Source organism: Oncorhynchus keta, chromosome 21 (genome assembly GCF_023373465.1).
Source record: "Oncorhynchus keta strain PuntledgeMale-10-30-2019 chromosome 21, Oket_V2, whole genome shotgun sequence".
NCBI classification, from domain to species: domain Eukaryota; kingdom Metazoa; phylum Chordata; class Actinopteri; order Salmoniformes; family Salmonidae; genus Oncorhynchus; species Oncorhynchus keta.
Window position 1 is genome coordinate 22,748,385 of NC_068441.1, and position 20,064 is coordinate 22,768,448.

At 44.8% G+C, this 20,064-nt stretch overlaps 1 protein-coding gene across 1 annotated transcript in view; it reads right to left on the reverse strand.

Annotated features, from left to right (window-relative positions):
* Positions 1-18,338, reverse strand: part of LOC118400277 (dual serine/threonine and tyrosine protein kinase-like) — a 38,019-nt gene extending 19,681 nt beyond the window's left edge. The window contains exons 1-3 of the mRNA XM_035796960.2: positions 17,755-18,338; positions 16,918-17,553; positions 10,390-10,799 (exon numbers count right to left, since the gene is read on the reverse strand). Coding sequence (XP_035652853.1) covers positions 10,390-10,799; positions 16,918-17,122 — 615 coding nt within the window. The 5' untranslated portion in view covers positions 17,123-17,553; positions 17,755-18,338. The remainder of the gene's footprint in view (positions 1-10,389; positions 10,800-16,917; positions 17,554-17,754) is intronic.
* Positions 18,339-20,064: the final 1,726 nt, after the last annotated feature.

A 20,064-nucleotide genomic window follows, 5' to 3' on the forward strand; every position in this document is an offset into this window, starting at 1 on the left:
AGACATGCTGTAATTCAATTTAAAATAGATAAATCGGCTGCATTGTTCAAAGGCTAAATAATCCAAGATTAGACCAGAAATAGATCTCACTCCTGACTAATATAAACAAACTCCTGATACTTTATTACACATGTTTTGGACATGTCCGAAATCGACAGATTTATGGATATCATTTTTTGCGAGACGTGTGAAACCTTCTGCCTTTATTGCATTTTGGGAGTGGCACCACTGGAGCCCCTTCAAAACAGTTCTATTGAGTGGCACCACTGGAGCCCCTTCAAAACAGCTCTATTGAGTGGCACCACTGGAGGCCCCTCTAAACAGTTCTATTGAGTGGCACCACTGGAGGCCCCTCTAAACAGTTCTATTGAGTGGCACCACTGGAGGCCCCTCTAAACAGCTCTATTGAGTGGCACCACTGGAGGCCTCTAAACAGTTCTATTGAGTGGCACCACTGGAGGCCCCTCTAAACAGTTCTATTGAGTGGCACCACTGGAGGCCCCTCTAAACAGTTCTATTGAGTGGCACCACTGGAGGCCCCTCTAAACAGTTCCTCTTCAAAACAGCTCTATTGAGTGGCACCACTGGAGGCCCCCCAGTTCTGGCACCACTGGAGGCCCCTCTAAACAGCTCTATTGAGTGGCACCACTGGAGGCCCCTCTAAACAGTTCTATTGAGTGGCACCACTGGAGGCCCCTCTAAACAGTTCTATTGAGTGGCACCACTGGAGGCCCCTCTAAACAGCTCTATTGAGTGGCACCACTGGAGCCCCTCTAAACAGTTCTATTGAGTGGCACCACTGGAGCCCCTCTAAACAGTTCTATTGAGTGGCAACACTGGAGGCCCCTCTAAAAACAGCACCACTCTAAACAGTTCTATTGAGTGGCACCACTGGAGGCCCCTCTAAACAGTTCTATTGAGTGGCACCACTGGAGGCCCCTCTAAACAGTTCTATTGAGTGGCACCACTGGAGGCCCCTCTAAACAGTTCTATTGAGTGGCACCACTGGAGGCCCCTCTAAACAGCTCTATTGAGTGGCACCACTGGAGGCCCCTCTAAACAGTTCTATTGAGTGGCACCACTGGAGGCCCCTCTAAACAGCTCTATTGAGTGGCACCACTGGAGGCCCCTCTAAACAGTTCTATTGAGTGGCACCACTGGAGGCCCCTCTAAACAGTTCTATTGAGTGGCACCACTGGAGGCCCCTCTAAACAGTTCTATTGAGTGGCACCACTGGAGCCCCTTCAAAACAGCTCTATTGAGTGGCACCACTGGAGGCCCCTCTAAACAGTTCTATTGAGTGGCACCACTGGAGGCCCCTCTAAACAGCTCTATTGAGTGGCACCACTGGAGGCCCCTCTAAACAGTTCTATTTGGCACCACTGGAGGCCCCTCTGGCACCACTGGAGGCACCACTGGAGGCCCCTCTAAACAGTTCTATTGAGTGGCACCACTGGAGGCCCCTCTAAACAGTTCTATTGAGTGGCACCACTGGAGGCCCTCTAAACAGTTCTATTGAGTGGCACCACTGGAGCCCCCTAAACAGTTCTAAGTGGCACCACAGCCCTCTAAACAGTTCTATTGAGTGGCACCACTGGAGGCCCCTCTAAACAGTTCTATTGAGTGGCACCACTGGAGGCCCCTCTAAACAGTTCTATTGAGTGGCACCACTGGAGGCCCCTCTAAACAGTTCTATTGAGTGGCACCACTGGAGGCCCCTCTAAACAGTTCTATTGAGTGGCACCACTAAACAGTTCTATTGAGTGGCACCACTGGAGGCCCCTCTAAACAGTTCTATTGAGTGGCACCACTGGAGGCCCCTCTAAACAGTTCTATTGAGTGGCACCACACCTAAACTGGCACCAGGCCCCTCTAAACAGTTCAGTTCTGGATTGAGTGGCACCACTGGAGGCCCCTCTAAACAGTTCTATTGAGTGGCACCACTGGAGGCCCCTCTAAACAGTTCTATTGAGTGGCACCACTGGAGGCCCCTCTAAACAGTTCTATTGAGTGGCACCACTGGAGGCCCCTCTAAACAGTTCTATTGAGTGGCACCACTGGAGGCCCCTCTAAACAGTTCTATTGAGTGGCACCACTGGAGCCCCTTCAAAACAGCTCTATTGAGTGGCACCACTGGAGGCCCCTCTAAACAGTTCTATTGAGTGGCACCACTGGAGGCCCCTCTAAACAGTTCTATTGAGTGGCACCACTGGAGGCCCCTCTAAACAGTTCTATTGAGTGGCACCACTGGAGGCCCCTCTAAACAGTTCTATTGAGTGGCACCACTGGAGGCCCCTCTAAACAGTTCTATTGAGTGGCACCACTGGAGGCCCCTCTAAACAGTTCTATTGAGTGGCACCACTGGAGGCCCCTCTAAACAGGCCCCTCTAAACAGCTCTATTGAGTGGCACCACTGGAGGCCCCTCTAAACTATTGAGTGGCACCACTGGAGGCCCCTCTAAACAGCTCTATTGAGTGGCACCACTGGAGGCCCCTCTAAACAGCTCTATTGAGTGGCACCACTGGAGCCCCTCTAAACAGCTCTATTGAGTGGCACCACTGGAGCCCCTCTAAACAGCTCTATTGAGTGGCACCACTGGAGGCCCCTCTAAACAGCTCTATTGAGTGGCACCACTGGAGGCCCTCTAAACAGCTCTATTGAGTGGCACCACTGGAGGCCCCTCTAAACAGTTCTATTGAGTGGCACCACTGGAGGCCCCTCTAAACAGCTCTATTGAGTGGCACCACTGGAGGCCCCTCTAAACAGCTCTATTGAGTGGCACCACTGGAGGCCCCTCTAAACAGCTCTATTGAGTGGCACCACTGGAGGCCCCTCTAAACAGCTCTATTGAGTGGCACCACTGGAGGCCCCTCTAAACAGTTCTATTGAGTGGCACCACTGGAGGCCCCTCTAAACAGTTCTATTGAGTGGCACCACTGGAGGCCCTCTAAACAGTTCTATTGAGTGGCACCACTGGAGGCCCCTCTAAACAGTTCTATTGAGTGGCACCACTGGAGGCCCCTCTAAACAGCTCTATTGAGTGGCACCACTGGAGGCCCCTCTAAACAGTTCTATTGAGTGGCACCACTGGAGGCCCCTCTAAACAGTTCTATTGAGTGGCACCACTGGAGGCCCCTCTAAACAGTTCTATTGAGTGGCACCACTGGAGGCCCTCTAAACAGTTCTATTGAGTGGCACCACTGGAGCCCCTGGCAGTTCACTGGAGGCCCCTCTAAACAGTTCTATTATTGGCACCACTGGAGGCTAAACAGTTCAGTGGCACCACTGGAGGCCCCTCTAAACAGTGGCACCACTGGAGGCCCCTCTGGAGTGGCACCTCTAAACAGTTCTATTGAGTGGCACCACTGGAGGCCCCTCTAAACAGTTCTATTGAGTGGCACCACTGGAGCCCCTCTAAACAGTTCTATTGAGTGGCACCACTGGAGCCCCTCTAAACAGTTCTATTGAGTGGCACCACTGGAGGCCCCTCTAAACAGTTCTATTGAGTGGCACCACTGGAGCCCCTCTAAACAGTTCTATTGAGTGGCACCACTGGAGCCCCTCTAAACAGTTCTATTGAGTGGCACCACTGGAGGCCCCTCTAAACAGTTCTATTGAGTGGCACCACTGGAGCCCCTCTAAACAGTTCTATTGAGTGGCACCACTGGAGGCCCCCCTCTATTGAGTGGCACCACAGCCCCTCTTCTATTGAGTGGCACCACTATTGAGTGGCACCAGGCCCCTCTAAACAGTTCTATTGAGTGGCACCACTGGAGGCCCCTCTAAACAGTTCTATTGAGTGGCACCACTGGAGGCCCCTCTAAACAGTTCTATTGAGTGGCACCACTGGAGGCCCCTCTAAACAGTTCTATTGAGTGGCACCACTGGAGGCCCCTCTAAACAGTTCTATTGAGTGGCACCACTGGAGGCCCTCTAAAGTTCAGCACCACTCTATTGAGTGGCACCACTGGAGGCCCCTCTAAACAGTTCTATTGAGTGGCACCACTGGAGGCCCCTCTAAACAGTTCTATTGAGTGGCACCACTGGGAGGCCCCTCTAAACAGTTCTATTGAGTGGCACCACTGGAGGCCCCTCTAAAAATTGAGTGGCACCACTGGAGGCCCCTCTAAACAGTTCTATTGAGTGGCACCACTGGAGGCCCCTCTAAACAGTTCTATTGAGTGGCACCACTGGAGGCCCCTCTAAACAGTTCTATTGAGTGGCACCACCAGTTCTATTGGAGGCACCACTGGAGGCCCCTCTAAACAGTTCTATTGAGTGGCACCACTGGAGGCCCCTCTAAACAGTAAACAGTTCTATTGAGTGGCACCACTGGAGGCCCCTCTAAACAGCTCTATTGAGTGGCACCACTGGAGGCCCCTCTAAACAGCTCTATTGAGTGGCACCACTGGAGGCCCCTCTAAACAGTTCTATTGAGTGGCACCACTGGAGTTCCCCCCTCTAAACAGCCCCTCTAAACAGTTCTATTGAGTGGCACCACTGGAGGCCCCTCTAAACAGCTCTATTGAGTGGCACCACTGGAGGCCCCCCTCTAAACAGCAGTTCTATTGAGTGGCACCACTGGAGGCCCCTCTAAACAGTTCTATTGAGTGGCACCACTGGAGGCCCCTCTAAACAGTTCTATTGAGTGGCACCACTGGAGGCCCCTCTAAACAGCTCTATTGAGTGGCACCACTGGAGGCCCCTCTAAACAGTTCTATTGAGTGGCACCACTGGAGGCCCCTCTAAACAGCTCTATTGAGTGGCACCACTGGAGGCCCCTCTAAACAGCTCTATTGAGTGGCACCACTGGAGGCCCCTCTAAACAGCTCTATTGAGTGGCACCACTGGAGGCCCCTCTAAACTCTATTGAGTGGCACCACTGGAGGCCCCTCTAAACAGTTCTATTGAGTGGCACCACTGGAGGCCCCCTAAACAGTTCTATTAGTGGCACCACTGGAGGCCCCTCTAAACAGTTCTATTGAGTGGCACCACTGGAGGCCCCTCTAAACAGTTCTATTGAGTGGCACCACTGGAGGCCCTCTAAACAGTTCTATTGAGTGGCACCACTGGAGGCCCCTCTAAACAGTTCTATTGAGTGGCACCACTGGAGTGGCACCCTGGAGGCCCCTCTAAACAGCTCTATTGAGTGGCACCACTGGAGGCCCCTCTAAACAGCTCTATTGAGTGGCACCACTGGAGGCCCCTCTAAACAGCTCTATTGAGTGGCACCACTGGAGGCCCCTCTAAACAGCTCTATTGAGTGGCACCACTGGAGGCCCCTCTAAACAGCTCTATTGAGTGGCACCACTGGAGGCCCCTCCTCTATTGAGTGGCACCACTGGAGGCCCCTCTAAACAGCTCTATTGAGTGGCACCACTGGAGGCCCCTCTAAACAGCTCTATTGAGTGGCACCACTGGAGGCCCCTCTAAACAGCTCTATTGAGTGGCACCACTGGAGGCCCCTCTAAACAGCTCTATTGAGTGGCACCACTGGAGGCCCCTCTAAACAGTTATATGGCAACATGCTGGCATGTACTACTCTTCTAGCTAGACGTCTTCTACTATTTAAGTGGAAAGATCGGTTCCCTCTTACTTTTAACCATTGCATAACTTCCTTTATCCAACATCTCAAGCTAGAGAAAATATGCTACTCCATTAGTGGATCTGCAATTACATTTTATAATATCTGACAACCTTTCCCATCTTTTGTTGAAGACTTGGACCCAGCTAATTTCACAAGTCCATAAACCAACCCAAATTAGAATTTGTATCACTATTTTTAGTCTTTGTTTTATAATATCTTTGTTATTTTTTTTAACTATTAGATTATATTACTCACTGTATATCATGCCTGCTTTAAGTCTGGTTTTGGAGTTGGGCTCTGTTAAAGCATGAGGGGGGTTGGATTTGATAGGGATCCGTGTGTACTACGTTTTGCCCTCTACCTGTTCTGTCTGTATAATCATGAAAAATGCCTAAATAATAATAATATATGCCATTTAGCAGACACTTTTATCCAAAGCAACCCAAATTACAGTCATGTGTGCATACATTCTACGTATGGGTGGTCCCGGGAATCGAACCCACTACCCTGGCGTTACAAGCGCCATGCTCTACCAACTGAGCTACAGAAGGACCACACAACATGTGTTCGTAGGGCGTTGGGCCACCACAAGCCGCCAGAACAGATTCAATGCACCTTGGTATACATTCTACAAGTGTCTGGACCTCTATTGTAGGGATGTGATACCATTCTTCCACGAGAAATTCCATAATTTGGTGTTTTGTTGATGGTGGTGAACAACTGTCTCAGGAGCCACTCCAGAATTCTTATAGGTGTTCAATGTGGTTGAGATCTGGTGACTGAGACGGCCATGGCATATGGTTTACATCATTTTCATGCTCATCTAACCATTCAGTGATGACTCGTGCCCTGTGGATGGGGGCAATGTCATCCTGGAAGAGACCACTCCCATCAGGATAGAAATTATTCACCATAGGTTGAAAGTGACCACTCTGAATGGCTGTGTATTTATTGGTGTTTACCTGACCCTCTAAGGGTAAGGTTGAATGGACCTAAACCATGGTAGGAAAATGAATCCCACACCATACAAGAGCAACCAGAACCCTCATTTACTCAAGTGTTTCCTTTATTTTGGCAGTTACCTGTATCAACAAAAGTATAATTTTCTTGCATGAGAAATGTCCTTACACTTGTTTTTGTACTGTTATTTTAAGATTCCTAGGTTGAGTAAACATGCAGGGTAGTACACAATATTTCTCCAATCCTCATTGCCCCCCCCCCCACATACACATACATACTACCAGTCACATTATTGTTTTTCTAACTGGGACCAAACTCAGACGCAGTATGTGCTGCCAGTGCCATCCCCCATAAACACAAACACAGACCTGTCTGGTCATGGGAAAGGGTATGGGAGGGCAATAGAAAACCAAGCAAGAAAACATTTTCAGTCCACGTTTGATGAATTACACAGTAACAGCCACAGAAATAGAACGAGAGGGCGTGCGAGGGAAAGAGGAAGAGAAATGGAGGGTGGGGGGCAGACTGTAAAACAGCGAGAGAGAGAGAGAGAGAGAGAGAGAGAGAGAGAGAGAGAGAGAGAAATGACTAACACAGCCACACAAAAGAGACAGTCAGTCCCATCTCCAAGAAACAACAGCGTTGGCCAACTGAGCAGTCTCTTCAGAACAAAGATAGCCTGCAAACATTTCTTCACAACCAATCAAAATAAATAGAATGTTTCAATTGCCATAATGCAGTCAATTTCCAAATGTAGTCCAACTGCTGAATATCTACGGGATATTTTGAAGACTATTTGATCACCCTTATGGGTAAATCCATTTGAATTCAATCACTTTTTGACAGCACCCCTTTTGATTTACACTTCCCCAGTGTAGAAGTGGTCAGAAAGTGACTTTTTGGACCTGAATGCCAAAACATTAAAGAGATAAAGGTGCAAAAAGTTGACCTATTTTGCATACGAGACATCCGTATCGTCAACACTGGAAAAGATAAACAGTTAAGATGGATATAATTTAAAAGCTTACAAACAGCCCTGTCAAACTATTTTATAATTACTTGAAAAATGTGTTAATAAAACATAACATTTTCTAACCTTTAACGTCAACCATCTACAAACACGTGAACTCAGATGTTTTTATATTCTCATACCCATATTTTCCGTCATCGGAGGTTGTGTTGTGCCCGCCATCGGTTCAGATGCAAAATGCTCTGGAATACAGGGTGGATGTCATGTTTTGGCTGATAAACATATTCTAATGGGAACAACATTGAAATTTCAACTTTTGTATCACAAAGATGGTTGGAGGTCCACACATCAGAGAATGTTGACTTGAATGGGAATATCTGTTGTTTTAAATTATACTGTCAAATCTCCATAAGAAACCTATTGAAATCATAGAAAATATAGATCATAGAATAGACATGACCATTTAAGTTAACATTTGACGTGGGTGGACTGGCAGCCATGTCAATACAATGTGTATTTCAAGTGTGCCAGCTAAATTGCAGTGGTCTAATGGGATAGAATTCATAGAATGGACCTATTTCTGTGATTTAAATGACCCCCACCCTGTATTCCAGAGCATGTTGTGCCTCAACCAATGGCAGGTAAAACAAATAAACTCATAATGTAAAGTAGCTACAACGTGTAAAACCGGAGTTTACACGTGTTTAGATGACAATAAAATTATAAAAATTATAAAATAGTTTGACAACCCTGTTTGTAAGATTTTAAATTATATAAAACTCAACCGTTTATCTTTTCCAGTGATGAAGACATATATGTCTCCTGGTATGATGGGTATGCAAAATGGGTCAACTTTGAGCACCTTTATCCAAAGTCCAAAAAGTCACTTTCTGACCACCTCTTGCAAACATGTATGGAAAGTTGTGTTTGAATCAAAAAGGTTGCTGGTTCAAACACCGGAACCAACAAGGAGAAAAAATATCTGTTGCAGTACCCTTGCGCAAGGCACTTAACCCCAATTGCTCCACAATGGCGACCCTGGCTGTGACCCCACTCCCTGCGGGTGTTTCAGGTGTAGTTGGGATATGGCAACAAAAAAACATTCCAGCAACAGGACAAATATAAGCACCCCTCAAAAGTATTATTATTATTATTATTATTAAGGGAGGCTGTCAAAAAGTGATTGAATTCAAATGGATTAACCCCTATATCAGACAATAATGGACAGTTGCAACCCACAATCTGCATATGTAAGCAATAATTTTTTATTCTCAGTCGAAAACATTCTTTAGATATAGAAACACATCTAGGCTATATGAACTTGTGGCAGACTTATGTCTGGAAGGTTATCTGAGAAATGCATCCATACATAGGTTAGCACTATCCCAGTCATGTGTGTCACTGTGTGGCTAACCTGGGGAGAGTGGGGTGGGGAGCCCAGAGGAGGGTAATTAACGAGTCCTTTTATCTCCTGGCCTCTCAAAACAGGGCGCTCTGATTCTGCCATGGCTGTGTGAATGTCACAGTAGGCTGAGAGCTGCTTCCCTGCCTGCCAGCCTCTAGCCCCCCAGAGGAAACAGCAGCAGCTAGCTGCAACTCTTTGAACTACTGCTCTGACTACATTATTAAATACACCACAGCCTAGCCTACCCAACCTGGCACATGCGTTTGCATTATCATGACAAGATGAATCAGGTTGACAAGCGTCAGAAACATTACATACAAGCCAGAATTGTACAGCTTCTCAGGTAAAGTGTCGTTAATCATTGAGTAAACAATAGCACCCTGTTTAGCCTATCTGAAAACAGAACAGGAAAAATAAGATGGGTAAGGGAGCATTCCACTTCATAAGATTGATTTCATGTGTGAGTAATCACATAGGTCATCACATATTGACTTACACTGGCTCCATCACTACTCCATTTATACTCAGAATCCTGCCTCGCCAATTTAACACAAAAGAGACAAAACCTAAGGGCAGGGCAACCTGATATCAGCTTTTTCTTCTCCAAATAAGAAGCTTGCGATCATAATGAATTTAGCAAAACACAGGGGGGAAAAAAGACAGCAAATTATGACATGGGCTAATAAGCAGTGCCCTGCTGGAAGGATCCAGTCGTAACCATGGCAACTTCCTCATCGCAGTGAAGGGTTTAACTTTGGAAGTGTTTTCCTTATGTGCCCCGGTCATGTGAATCGCACCAGACCAGGGCCATTACATAAGGTGAGGGTGGGCAGGGGGCCGAGTGGCCAAAAAGGCAGTGCAGGCAGGGCCTAGCTAACGCATACGTCTCAGCGCTGTCTGGAGCCTGGCTTCCATGGCGACCAGCTAAGCGAGGCCTTTGTTTGAAGGATTAAGCACCACTTTTCTCAACCCGCACGTGACAACAAGCAAGCACAGTGCAATCCACACACCAAGGCATGGTAGTCAGCCGAGCAAGATGGGCTGTGTCTGTCCACCTGGTAGAGGAGTCCACTAGTATTCTGTAAGTAACCTCTGGTACCAGAGGGAAAGCTCAGACTAACATGGGGACTGATCTACTCTGTGCAGTAACCTTTGTGTGCTATTAATGTTACCAGCCTGGAGAGGACGATGAAAAACAAGCCTGCCATTCTAGTTCCCATAAGAGGGAGAACTAACATATCATCAGTGAGATGACAGTATCATCAATCAAAGCCAAAAACTCAAAAGACTCACTCTCATGAGAGCCAACGAATCAGGCATTTATCAAATCAATACTGTAACGTCAATGAGCATACCAAAGAGTAAAAAGGACCTTTGACCATTTCTCCTGTAGGCTTACATTGCAAATACATTAAAAAAGACTACCACCACCGGAATCCTCCTCGCATTTGCAAATGTAGGTGTACCTGTAGCAGAGGGTGGTGCAGGGTGATCTCCAGCTCAGCCAGCCTGTGGGCGGGGTCTTCACACTCCTCCTGGATCTCCAGGTCCTCCCGGGGAACCGTATCCCAGCGCCCACAGTGGGCCGCCAGCTGGTGCACCAGCTCATACTGGCCGGGCAGCGCCAGGCTGAGTCGCGTCTGGCGCCCGTGGGTGAAGCACAGCTTTCTCCTCTTGCAGGAGGTGCCCTGGACGCCATCGCAGGCCTCGCCCGCCTCAGGCCCCAGGGGCAAGAGCCGCTCCCCCAGCAGGCAGTTGAGCAGCTGGTAGCGTGCGGCACAGTCCTGACCAAGTACCACGATGTAGAGGACGCTGCCCACGTTGCTTTGCAGGAACTCCTCCTCATGCCGGGGGAAGGAGATGCAGCTCAGCTGGCCTAAGAGAAGGGACAACAACATATGGGTGTATAGAAGGGAATCAAATCAAATTTTATTTGTCACATACACATGGTTAGCAGATGTTAATGCGAGTGTAGCGAAATGCTTGTGCTTCTAGTTCCGACAATGCAGTTATAACCAAAGAGTAATCTAACCTAACAATTCCAAACAGGGAACAGTAATGGTGGGGGGAGGGCTTGAGTTGTTGTCCCTCTCCCTTCTGAGGGGTAAGGAATTGGCTTGCAATAGAGGATTGGCTTGCAATAGAGAAATAACGGAACCGGTTGTGAACTGGTGTCTTGCATCTCTTTGTCTCTGCACTTCTGGCATAGGAAAGGTCAGAGGGAGAATCTATTGTGTTTACTTCAAAGCCCCTCCTTAAGCCCTTGTCTGTTATCTCCTGACCCATCTCTGTGGCAACCCATACATCCTGGTTCATCATTAGGTGGAAAATACAGTGCGTTCGGAAAGTATTCAGACTCCTTGACTTTTTCCACTTTGTTACGTTGCAACCTTATTTGAAAAATGATGAAATAGTTTCCCCCCTCAATCTACACACAATAGCCCAAAAGCAAAAACAGGTTAAGAAATGTTTTCATTTACATAAGTATTCAGACCCTTTACTCAGTACTTTGTTGAAGCACTTTAAGCAGCTATTACAGCCTGGAGTGTTCTTGGGTATGATGCTACAAGCTTGACACACCTGTATTTGGGGAGTTTCTCCCATTCTTCTCTGCAGATCCTCTCGAGCTCTGTCATGTTGGATGAGGAGCATTCCAGCACAGCTATTTTCAGGTCTCTCCAGAGAGGTTATATTGGGTTCAAGTACAGGCTCTGACTGGGCCACTCAAGGACATTCACAGACTTGTCCTGAAGCCCCTCCTGCGTTGTCTTGGCTGTGAACTTAGGGTCATTGTCCTGTTGGAAGATGATCCCTCACCCCAGTCTGAGGTCCTGAGCGCTCTGGAGCAGGTTTTCATCAAGGATCTCTCTGTACTTTGCTCCGTTCATCTTTCCCTCGATCCCGACTAGTCTCCCAGTCCCTGCCGCTGAAAAACATCCCCACAGCATGATGCTGCCACCACCATGCTTCACAGTATGGATGGTGCCAGGTTTCCTCCAGACATGATGCTTGCAATTCAGGCCAAAGAGTTCAATCTTGGTTTCATCAGACTAGAGAATGTTGTTTCTCATGGTCTGAGAGTCTTTAGGTATCTTTTTGCAAACTCCAAGCGGGCTGTCATGTGCTTTTTACTGAGGAGTGGCTTCCGTCTGGCCACTCTACCATAAAGGCCTGATTGGTGGAGTGCTGCAGAGATGGTTGTCCTTCTGGGAGGTTCTCCCATCTCCACAGAGGAACTGTGTCAGAGTTACCATCGGGTTCTTGGTCACCTCCCTGACTTAGGCCCTTCTCCCCCGATTGCTCAGTTTGGCCAGGCAGCCAGCTCCAGGAAAGTATTGGTGGTTCCAACCTTCTTCCATTTAAGAATGATGGAGGCCACTGTTCTTGGGGACCTTCAATGCTGCAGAAATGTTTTGGTACTTTTCCCCAGGTCTGTGCCTCGACACAATCCTGTCTTGGAGCTCTACAGACAATTTCTTCGATCACATTGGTAGGTTTTTGCTCTGACATGCGCTGTCAACTGCGGGACCTTATATAGACAGGTGTGTGCCTTTCCAAATTATGTTCAATCAATTGAATTTTACCACAGGTGGACTCCAAGTTGTAGAAACATCTCAAGGATGATCAATGGAAACAGGATTCACCTGAGCTCAATTTCAAGTCTCATAGCAAAGGGTCTGAATTAGAGGTCGACCTATTGTGATTTTTCAACGCCTATACCGATTATTGGAGGCCCCAAAAAAAAAGCTGATACCGATTAATCGGCCAATTTTTTATTTTTATTTGTAATAATGACAATTACAACAATACTGAATGAACACTTATTTTAACTTAATATAATACATCAATAACAATCCATTTAGCCTCAAATAAATAATGAAACATGCTCAATTTGGTTTAAATAATGCAAAAACAAAGTGTTGGAGAAGTAAAAGTGCAATATGTGCCATGTAAAAAAGCTAACGTTTGAGTTCCTTGCTCAGAACATGAGAACATATGAAAGTTGGTGGTTCCTTTTAACATGAGACTTCCATATTCCAAGGTAAGAGGTTTTAGGTTGTAGTTAATATAGTATTTATAGGACTATTTCTCTCTATACCATTTGTAGTTCATATACCTTTGTCTACTGGATGTTCTTATAGGCACTTTAGTATTGCCAGTGTAACAAGTATAGCTTCCGTCCCTCTCCTCACCACTACCTGGGCTCAAACCAGGAACACATCAACAACAGCCACACTCGAAGCAGCGTTACCCATCGCTCCACAAAAGCCGTGGCCCTTGCAGAGCAAGGGGAATAACTACTCCAAGTCTCAGAGCAAGTGAAGTTTGAAACGCTATTAGCGTGCACCACGCTAACTAGCTAGCAATTTCACATTGGTTACACCAGCCATTAGGCTGATAGGCTTGAAGTCATAAATAGCGCTGTGCTTGCGAAGAGCTGCTGGCAAAACGCACGAAAGTGCTGTTTGAATTAATTCTTACGAGCCTGCTGCTGCCTACCAACGCTCAGTCAGACTGCTCTATCAAATCATAGACTTAATTATAACATGATAACACACAGAAATACGAGACTTTGGTCATTAATATGGTCGAATCCAGAAACAAAACATTTATTATTTCAGTGAAACATGGAACCGTTCTGTATTTTATCTAAAGGTTGGCATCCCTAAGTCTAAATATACTTGTTACATTGCACAACCTTTAATGCCATGTCATAATTACGTAAAATTCTGGCAAATTAGAACGCAATGAGCCAGGCTGCCCAGACTGTTGCATATACCCTGACACTGCGTGCAATGAACGCAAGAGAAGTGACACAATTTCACCTGGTTAATATTGCCTGCTAACCTGGATTTCTTTTAGCCAAATATGCAGGTTTAAAATATATACTTCTGTGTATTGATTTTAAGAAAGGCATTTGTTTATGGTTAGGTACAGTCGTCCAACGATTGTGCTTTTTTCGCAAATGCGCTTTTGTTAAATCATCCCCCAGCGTTGCATCAATTATATGCCAAGCTGGACACGCTAGATAAACTAGTAATATCATCAACCATGTGTGATAACTAGTGATTATGATTGATTGTTTTTTATAAGTTTAATGCTAGCTAGCAACTTACCTTGGCTTCTACTGTATTCGCGTAACAGGCAGGCTCCTCGTGGAGTGCAATGAGAGGCAGGTGGTTAGAGCGTTGGACGAGTTAACTGTAATGTTGCAAGGATGGATCCCCCGAGCTGACAAGGTGAAAATCTGTCGTTCTGCCCCTGAACAAGGCAGTTAACCCACCGTTCCTAGGCCGTCATTGAAAATAAGAATGTGTTCTTAGCTGACTTGCCTGGTTAAATAAAAGTTATTTAAAAAAAAAGGTTTTATAAAATCGGCGCCCAAAAATACAGATTGTTTATTCAATTAAATCGGCCATTCCGATTAATCGGTCGACCTCTAGTCTGAATAACTATGTAAATGTGATTTCAGTTTTTAATTTTGTATAAATTGAAAAACATTTCTAAAAACCTGTTTTTGCTTTGTCATTATGGGGTATTGTGTGTAGAATGATGAGGGGGGAAAACAATTTAATACATTTTAGAATAAGGCTGTAACATAACAAAATTTAGAAAAAGTAAAGGGGTCTGAATACTTTCCAAATGCACATACAGGTTAAGACAACGTAATAAGTCCATGCTGGAGCGTTCAATAAATATATACATTTTTTATAATTAAACCAGCGCCGTTGCTGATTCTACAGGATTAGCATAGAAAACATGACCAGCGGTCGGGAAATCAAGTAATAAAGTGGGTGTAGATCATTTGAAAAATGTTTAAATGATTAGAATGACAATAAAACAGTTATACTATGCATTTGCTGAGTAAGCTGAAATGCACTATAATTGTGTTTATTTTCCACTTTGATGGCGAACTTTCTGTACTGCTAACATTCCCTTTAGTACTTTTCACTCGAATTGCTAGTCCCATTGTTTATATATCTTCCCCATTGTTGCGAAGAGTTATGGGATATTAGAATCCCGTTGTTTTAACCTTTGTCATCTTCAACCTAAATGAATCACAGGAAATGGTCATAATCCTCCATGATGCAGAGTCGCGTTCTAAAGCAGTTATACAACAGACAAAGACAATGCCAGCAATGGACTTCTCTACTCTGTTTCTCTCTTTCCCTCCCCACCCCTTATATTCACTCCCTCTTTCTCCAACCCGACACGGTTTCCTCTGCAGCTGTTGATCTGGTATTACTCTGCATGGTGTTTGGCCTAAAACATTTTGCACGCAGTAGGCCTTATAATCCAATGGATGATTGAACCACAGTAGAAAATATATATATATATATTTAAATACCTACTGTACTGTTTTCTACATCTAATTAGGTATTTTATTCAAGTTCACTTAAGACGCCTTGCTTAAGGAGGTGGAAGCTCATTTTATCACAACTATGGCATTCATAAGGTTTTTAGTTGAGGCCAAAAAGACCAGCCGTGTGTGTGTGTGTGTGTGTGTGTCTGATTCTAAAGGAGGTGACTGAGTTCATAAGGTTTTGTATAAAAATAGGCCTATAGGCTTAATAAAAACATCCACTTGGAATTAGATTAAACAGCTGCACTTTCCATTCAGTGATGACTGGTCACATTTTGTAGCATGTTACTAGAGCTTGAAACACGTCATCTGGCATGGCAACCTCTCTGTGGTTTGTTGTTAGACTGAAAGAGATATTTATAGCCCTACTTGATGGAAAGGATAGATTTGCTTTTCACATTAAATTTGACATTCTAGATGCACTAGATTGAGGATGTTGAAACATTCTTGGTAAATGTGTGTGTAAATGTAAATGGGTTTAGTGGCGACACTAAACCCACAAACATACCTTAGTGGACAGGTAGGTGGGCTTGAATGACAGCCCTATTAGACAGAGGCTCAAAAGAACTCACATCTCCTAGACAGGAACTTGAGAATCACACTCACACCCTGCTCATCAGCCAGCACACATTTCAAGGTCAGGCTATCCCCAAATTAACTAGTGCAGTGACGAGTGCAGAGTTTAAAATTATGAAATTAGGATGGCTTACAGCAAATGGATATGTAGCCTACTATGTTATTTATCATCAGTACATGTTTCCTTTTGCCTCAGTTATTTCTTAAGCGGGAATCTCAGCATACTGGGTGCCCTTTGTCAGGTCATACTGTTGAGATAGACTGGCCCTAATCTGTTAATTTTCCCTCTAAATCCTATTTAACACATTTTCTACAGTCGACGTGTTGCCAAAGAAATCTCTGTCCGGCCAACAGTTGTTTTTTCCAGTGGGGGAATAGGCAGACCCTAGGCCATTTACCCTTCCTCATTACTTCCATTCAGATAACAGTTAAACTTTTAACAATATCCACCAGTATATGGCATCCCACCACCGTATATGAATTGGGTACAGGTCAGAAACATGTGGGCCCTTTTAGGAATTGCCTGACGGTCAGCAGCACTTGTGCACATTCCTAATTGGAACATTATGGGATGTGCAGAGTCTGCTGTACCTAATTCAGTCCACCTTGAATGACCACAATCGGAAGAGTTCCCACTCAAACTCATTCTAGAATGACTGACATTCCTCTGCTTGTTGTCTATGTTTATGGGGCTTGTCCAAAGTTAATAGGGTTTCACACTGGAACCAATAAGCACATTACAAAACTTGTGAGTGGTGGCTCTCAATGAAGGCCAAGTCTGTATAATTTAAAATAATCAGACGGGGTCCTTCAGTAACAGGCATATTATAATATAAGTACTGTAGCTACTTGGATAAAAGTAACTTGAAGTACTAAAGTGTGTGTGACATGATGTGACAACCGAATCACTTAATATGGTCTAGTTATATATGCATGTTTGGATAAGCATGCCGCTTTCTGAGGAATGTGGAAGTTTTACTGAACATTCTGTTGTGATGATGCCGAGAAAAGCGGTAATTATTGGTAACAAATGTGAACAGGTTTACATTCTTACCTGCCTCCAGAGCAGCTGCCTCCGAGCTGGCGGCCGATGCGCAGGCGTTACTGTAGTTGCGTTTTATTTCCCGGAAAAATGCGTTGGTCTCCTTCAGATTCTTTTTCAGTTGTATGGAGTGTTTATTGTAGCTGTTGAAGAGTCGGGATAATTCTCTAGCTAAAGGAGTGACTTTCTGCACATTTCCCCCACCTACCACCTCCATTGCAGTAGGTATTTGAGTCTGAAATTAGGCACAATGGGGAGAACGCTCTTCTCTTTACTGCTACCACCTTTTGAACTGCCAACCGAATATGGTATGCAAATGGTCCCAGTCTTCAAGTTGTAATTGCCATTGCAAGTTATTGGACAAGGGCGCATCGGTGAGCGTCAATGTGATTTGCTGCTCCGTTTCAGTGAATTCTCTTATGGTCTCACTTATTCAGATTTCCACTGTTCAATTATTTGCATCAGTATCACTAATGTTTGTTTACTTGACGTATAGGTTGTGCCCCGTGTCATGGATTTCAGACACCAACAGTCCAAAAAGTCCACTGTTAATTTAAAGGGCCGATTGTGCAAGCGATATCGCAGTGCAAGCGGGCAACGTTACTGCCGTGGGGAATTCCGTAGCAAAATCACTGCATCACATTGTCGCTGTCCACACAAACAAAATATGGCATGACAAACTTCGAACGGTAAATAGCTAGTTTGATAACCAGTGTCCTCTAGCAAACGACTGTCTTAGCTAACGTTAGCTATCGAACATGCCAACTTCTTTCCAGCCCTAGCTAGCAGTGTCTCAGTGATGTGAGATAGTTAACGTTAGCTAGCTCCCGTACTAGTAGCCTTACTTACCTTCCTATCCAGTTCCTATCCTACTAGCCAGCAAGCCAGGCATCGTATTCCAAGTTAATGCTTCAAGACAGCAGACCCATTACCCAAGCCGGTGTTGTCATTAGCTCCCTCGAGTAACCTTTTCCACAGGTGCTACATAAACTAGCGAGTTACTGCTGGTTTATCCGAGATTCCACGGAAGAGATGGCTAGTTAGCTAGCAAAACAAACTCGCTCGCTGTCAATCACAGTTGTGATACATAATAAAGATGTCTGTCGCTACGCTCCTCAGTCTTCAATGAATGCTAGAAAAAAAAGCTATTACCATCACTCGAGGGGATCAACATTTGGAATGTTACAGTTTAGCAGCACTCTCTTAAAACAAACACAGTTCGAGAGTACCTAGCTAGCTACAGTAGTTACTTGGAGAAGGACAATGTTTCTCTATTGCCTTCTGGGATATGTAGTTCTTCTGCCCTACTGCCCAGAGAACATGGATTAATTTGCTACTGTTAGGACGTAATCTCGTTTAACCCAGACTAAATTTTGCTCGATTAAATGTATGTTTTATTTACATTTACGCAATCTGTCCACGATATATTATTTAGGGACAAATAGGCTCAGGTTCTCCATACTCTTTCTCTGACATAGCAACGTGTGAAAAACAGTATTATCTGGGAGTCTGATTTTAAAGGTTTGGTGTTGCAGTGAATTGGAATTTGGGTCCATGCGACTGTCAGTCGAACACTTAAACTACTAACTTCCCAGGGATGGACAAAAATAACAAAATATAATTATACAATACAATAAAGATCAATGTATCAAAATTAACTACAAAAATATTTGTATTTAATTAAAATACATGTATTTTAAGATATAGAAATAACCTACATTTTTAATAACTAGCTGGCCCGAAGAGCAACAACATTCTCAGTAATGGATACAGAAACGTTTTACTTGATATAACTGTTATATGTTGACGTTTATCTACCTTAGTTGAATTCACTGGCTGTAAATAACTCCGGATAAGAGTGTGTGCTAAATGACCAAAATGTAAGTGTATATATGAAAATGAACATACCAAAATGAACTGCAAGCAACACTGGGTATTATTATTGATGTCAGGCAGAAGTCAATGAGAATAATACTCAGCATTTTTTTATTTATTTATTGGGCCAGTTGAGAACAAGTTCTCATTTACAACTGTCACCTGGCCAAGATAAAGCAAAACAGTGCGACAAAAACAACAGAGTTACACATGGAACAAACAAACGTACAGTCAACAACACAATAGAAAATATGTATACAGTGTGTGCAAATGAAGTAAGGAGGTAAGGCAAAAAATAGGCCAATAGTGGCAAAGTAATTACAATTTAGCAATTTACACTGAAGTGATATATGTGCAGATGAGGATGTGCAAGTAGAAATACTGGTGTGCAAAAGAGCAGTAAAACAAAAACAAATATGGGGATGAGATAGGTAGTTGGTTGGATGGGCTATTTACAGATGGGCTGTGTATAACTGCAGCGATCGGAAAGCTGCTCTGACAGCTGACGCTTGAAGATAGACTGCATCCAATTTGCTGAGTAGAGTGTTGGAGGCTATTTTGTAAATGACATCATCGAAATCAAGGATCGGTAGGACGAGGGTATGTTTGGCAGCATGAGTGAAGGAGGCTTTGTTGTGAAATAGGAAGCCGATTCTAGATTAATTTTGGATTGGAGATGCTTAATGTGAGTCTGGAAGGAGAGTTTACAGTCTAGCTATTTACCTAAATACCTAAGTTGTCCACATATTCTAAGTCAGAACCGTCCAGAGTAGTGACGCTGGTCAGGCGGGCGGGTGTGGGAAGTGATCGGTTGAAGAGCATGCATTTAGTTTTACTAGCATTTAAGAGCAGTTGGAGGCCACAGGAGTAGTGTTGTATGGCATTGAGGCTCATTTGGAGGTTTGTTAACACAGTGTCCAAAGAGGGACCAGATGTATACAGAATGGTGTCATCTGCGTAGAGGTGGATCAAAGAATCACCCGCAGCAAGAGCGACATCATTGATATATACAGAGAAAAGAGTCTGCCCAGGAATTGAACCCTGTGGCACCCCCATAGAGACTGCCAGAGGTCCGGACAACAGGCCCTCCGATTTGACACACTGAACTCAATCTGAGAAGTAGTTGGTGTACCAGGCGAGGCAGTCATTTGAGAAACCAAGGCTATTGAGTCTGCCGATAAGAATATGGTGATTGACAGAGTTGAAAGCCTTGAGAGTGGCTGAGGTGCACCCGTGACCAGCTCAGAAACCAGATTGCATAGCGAAGAAGGTGGGATTCGAAAT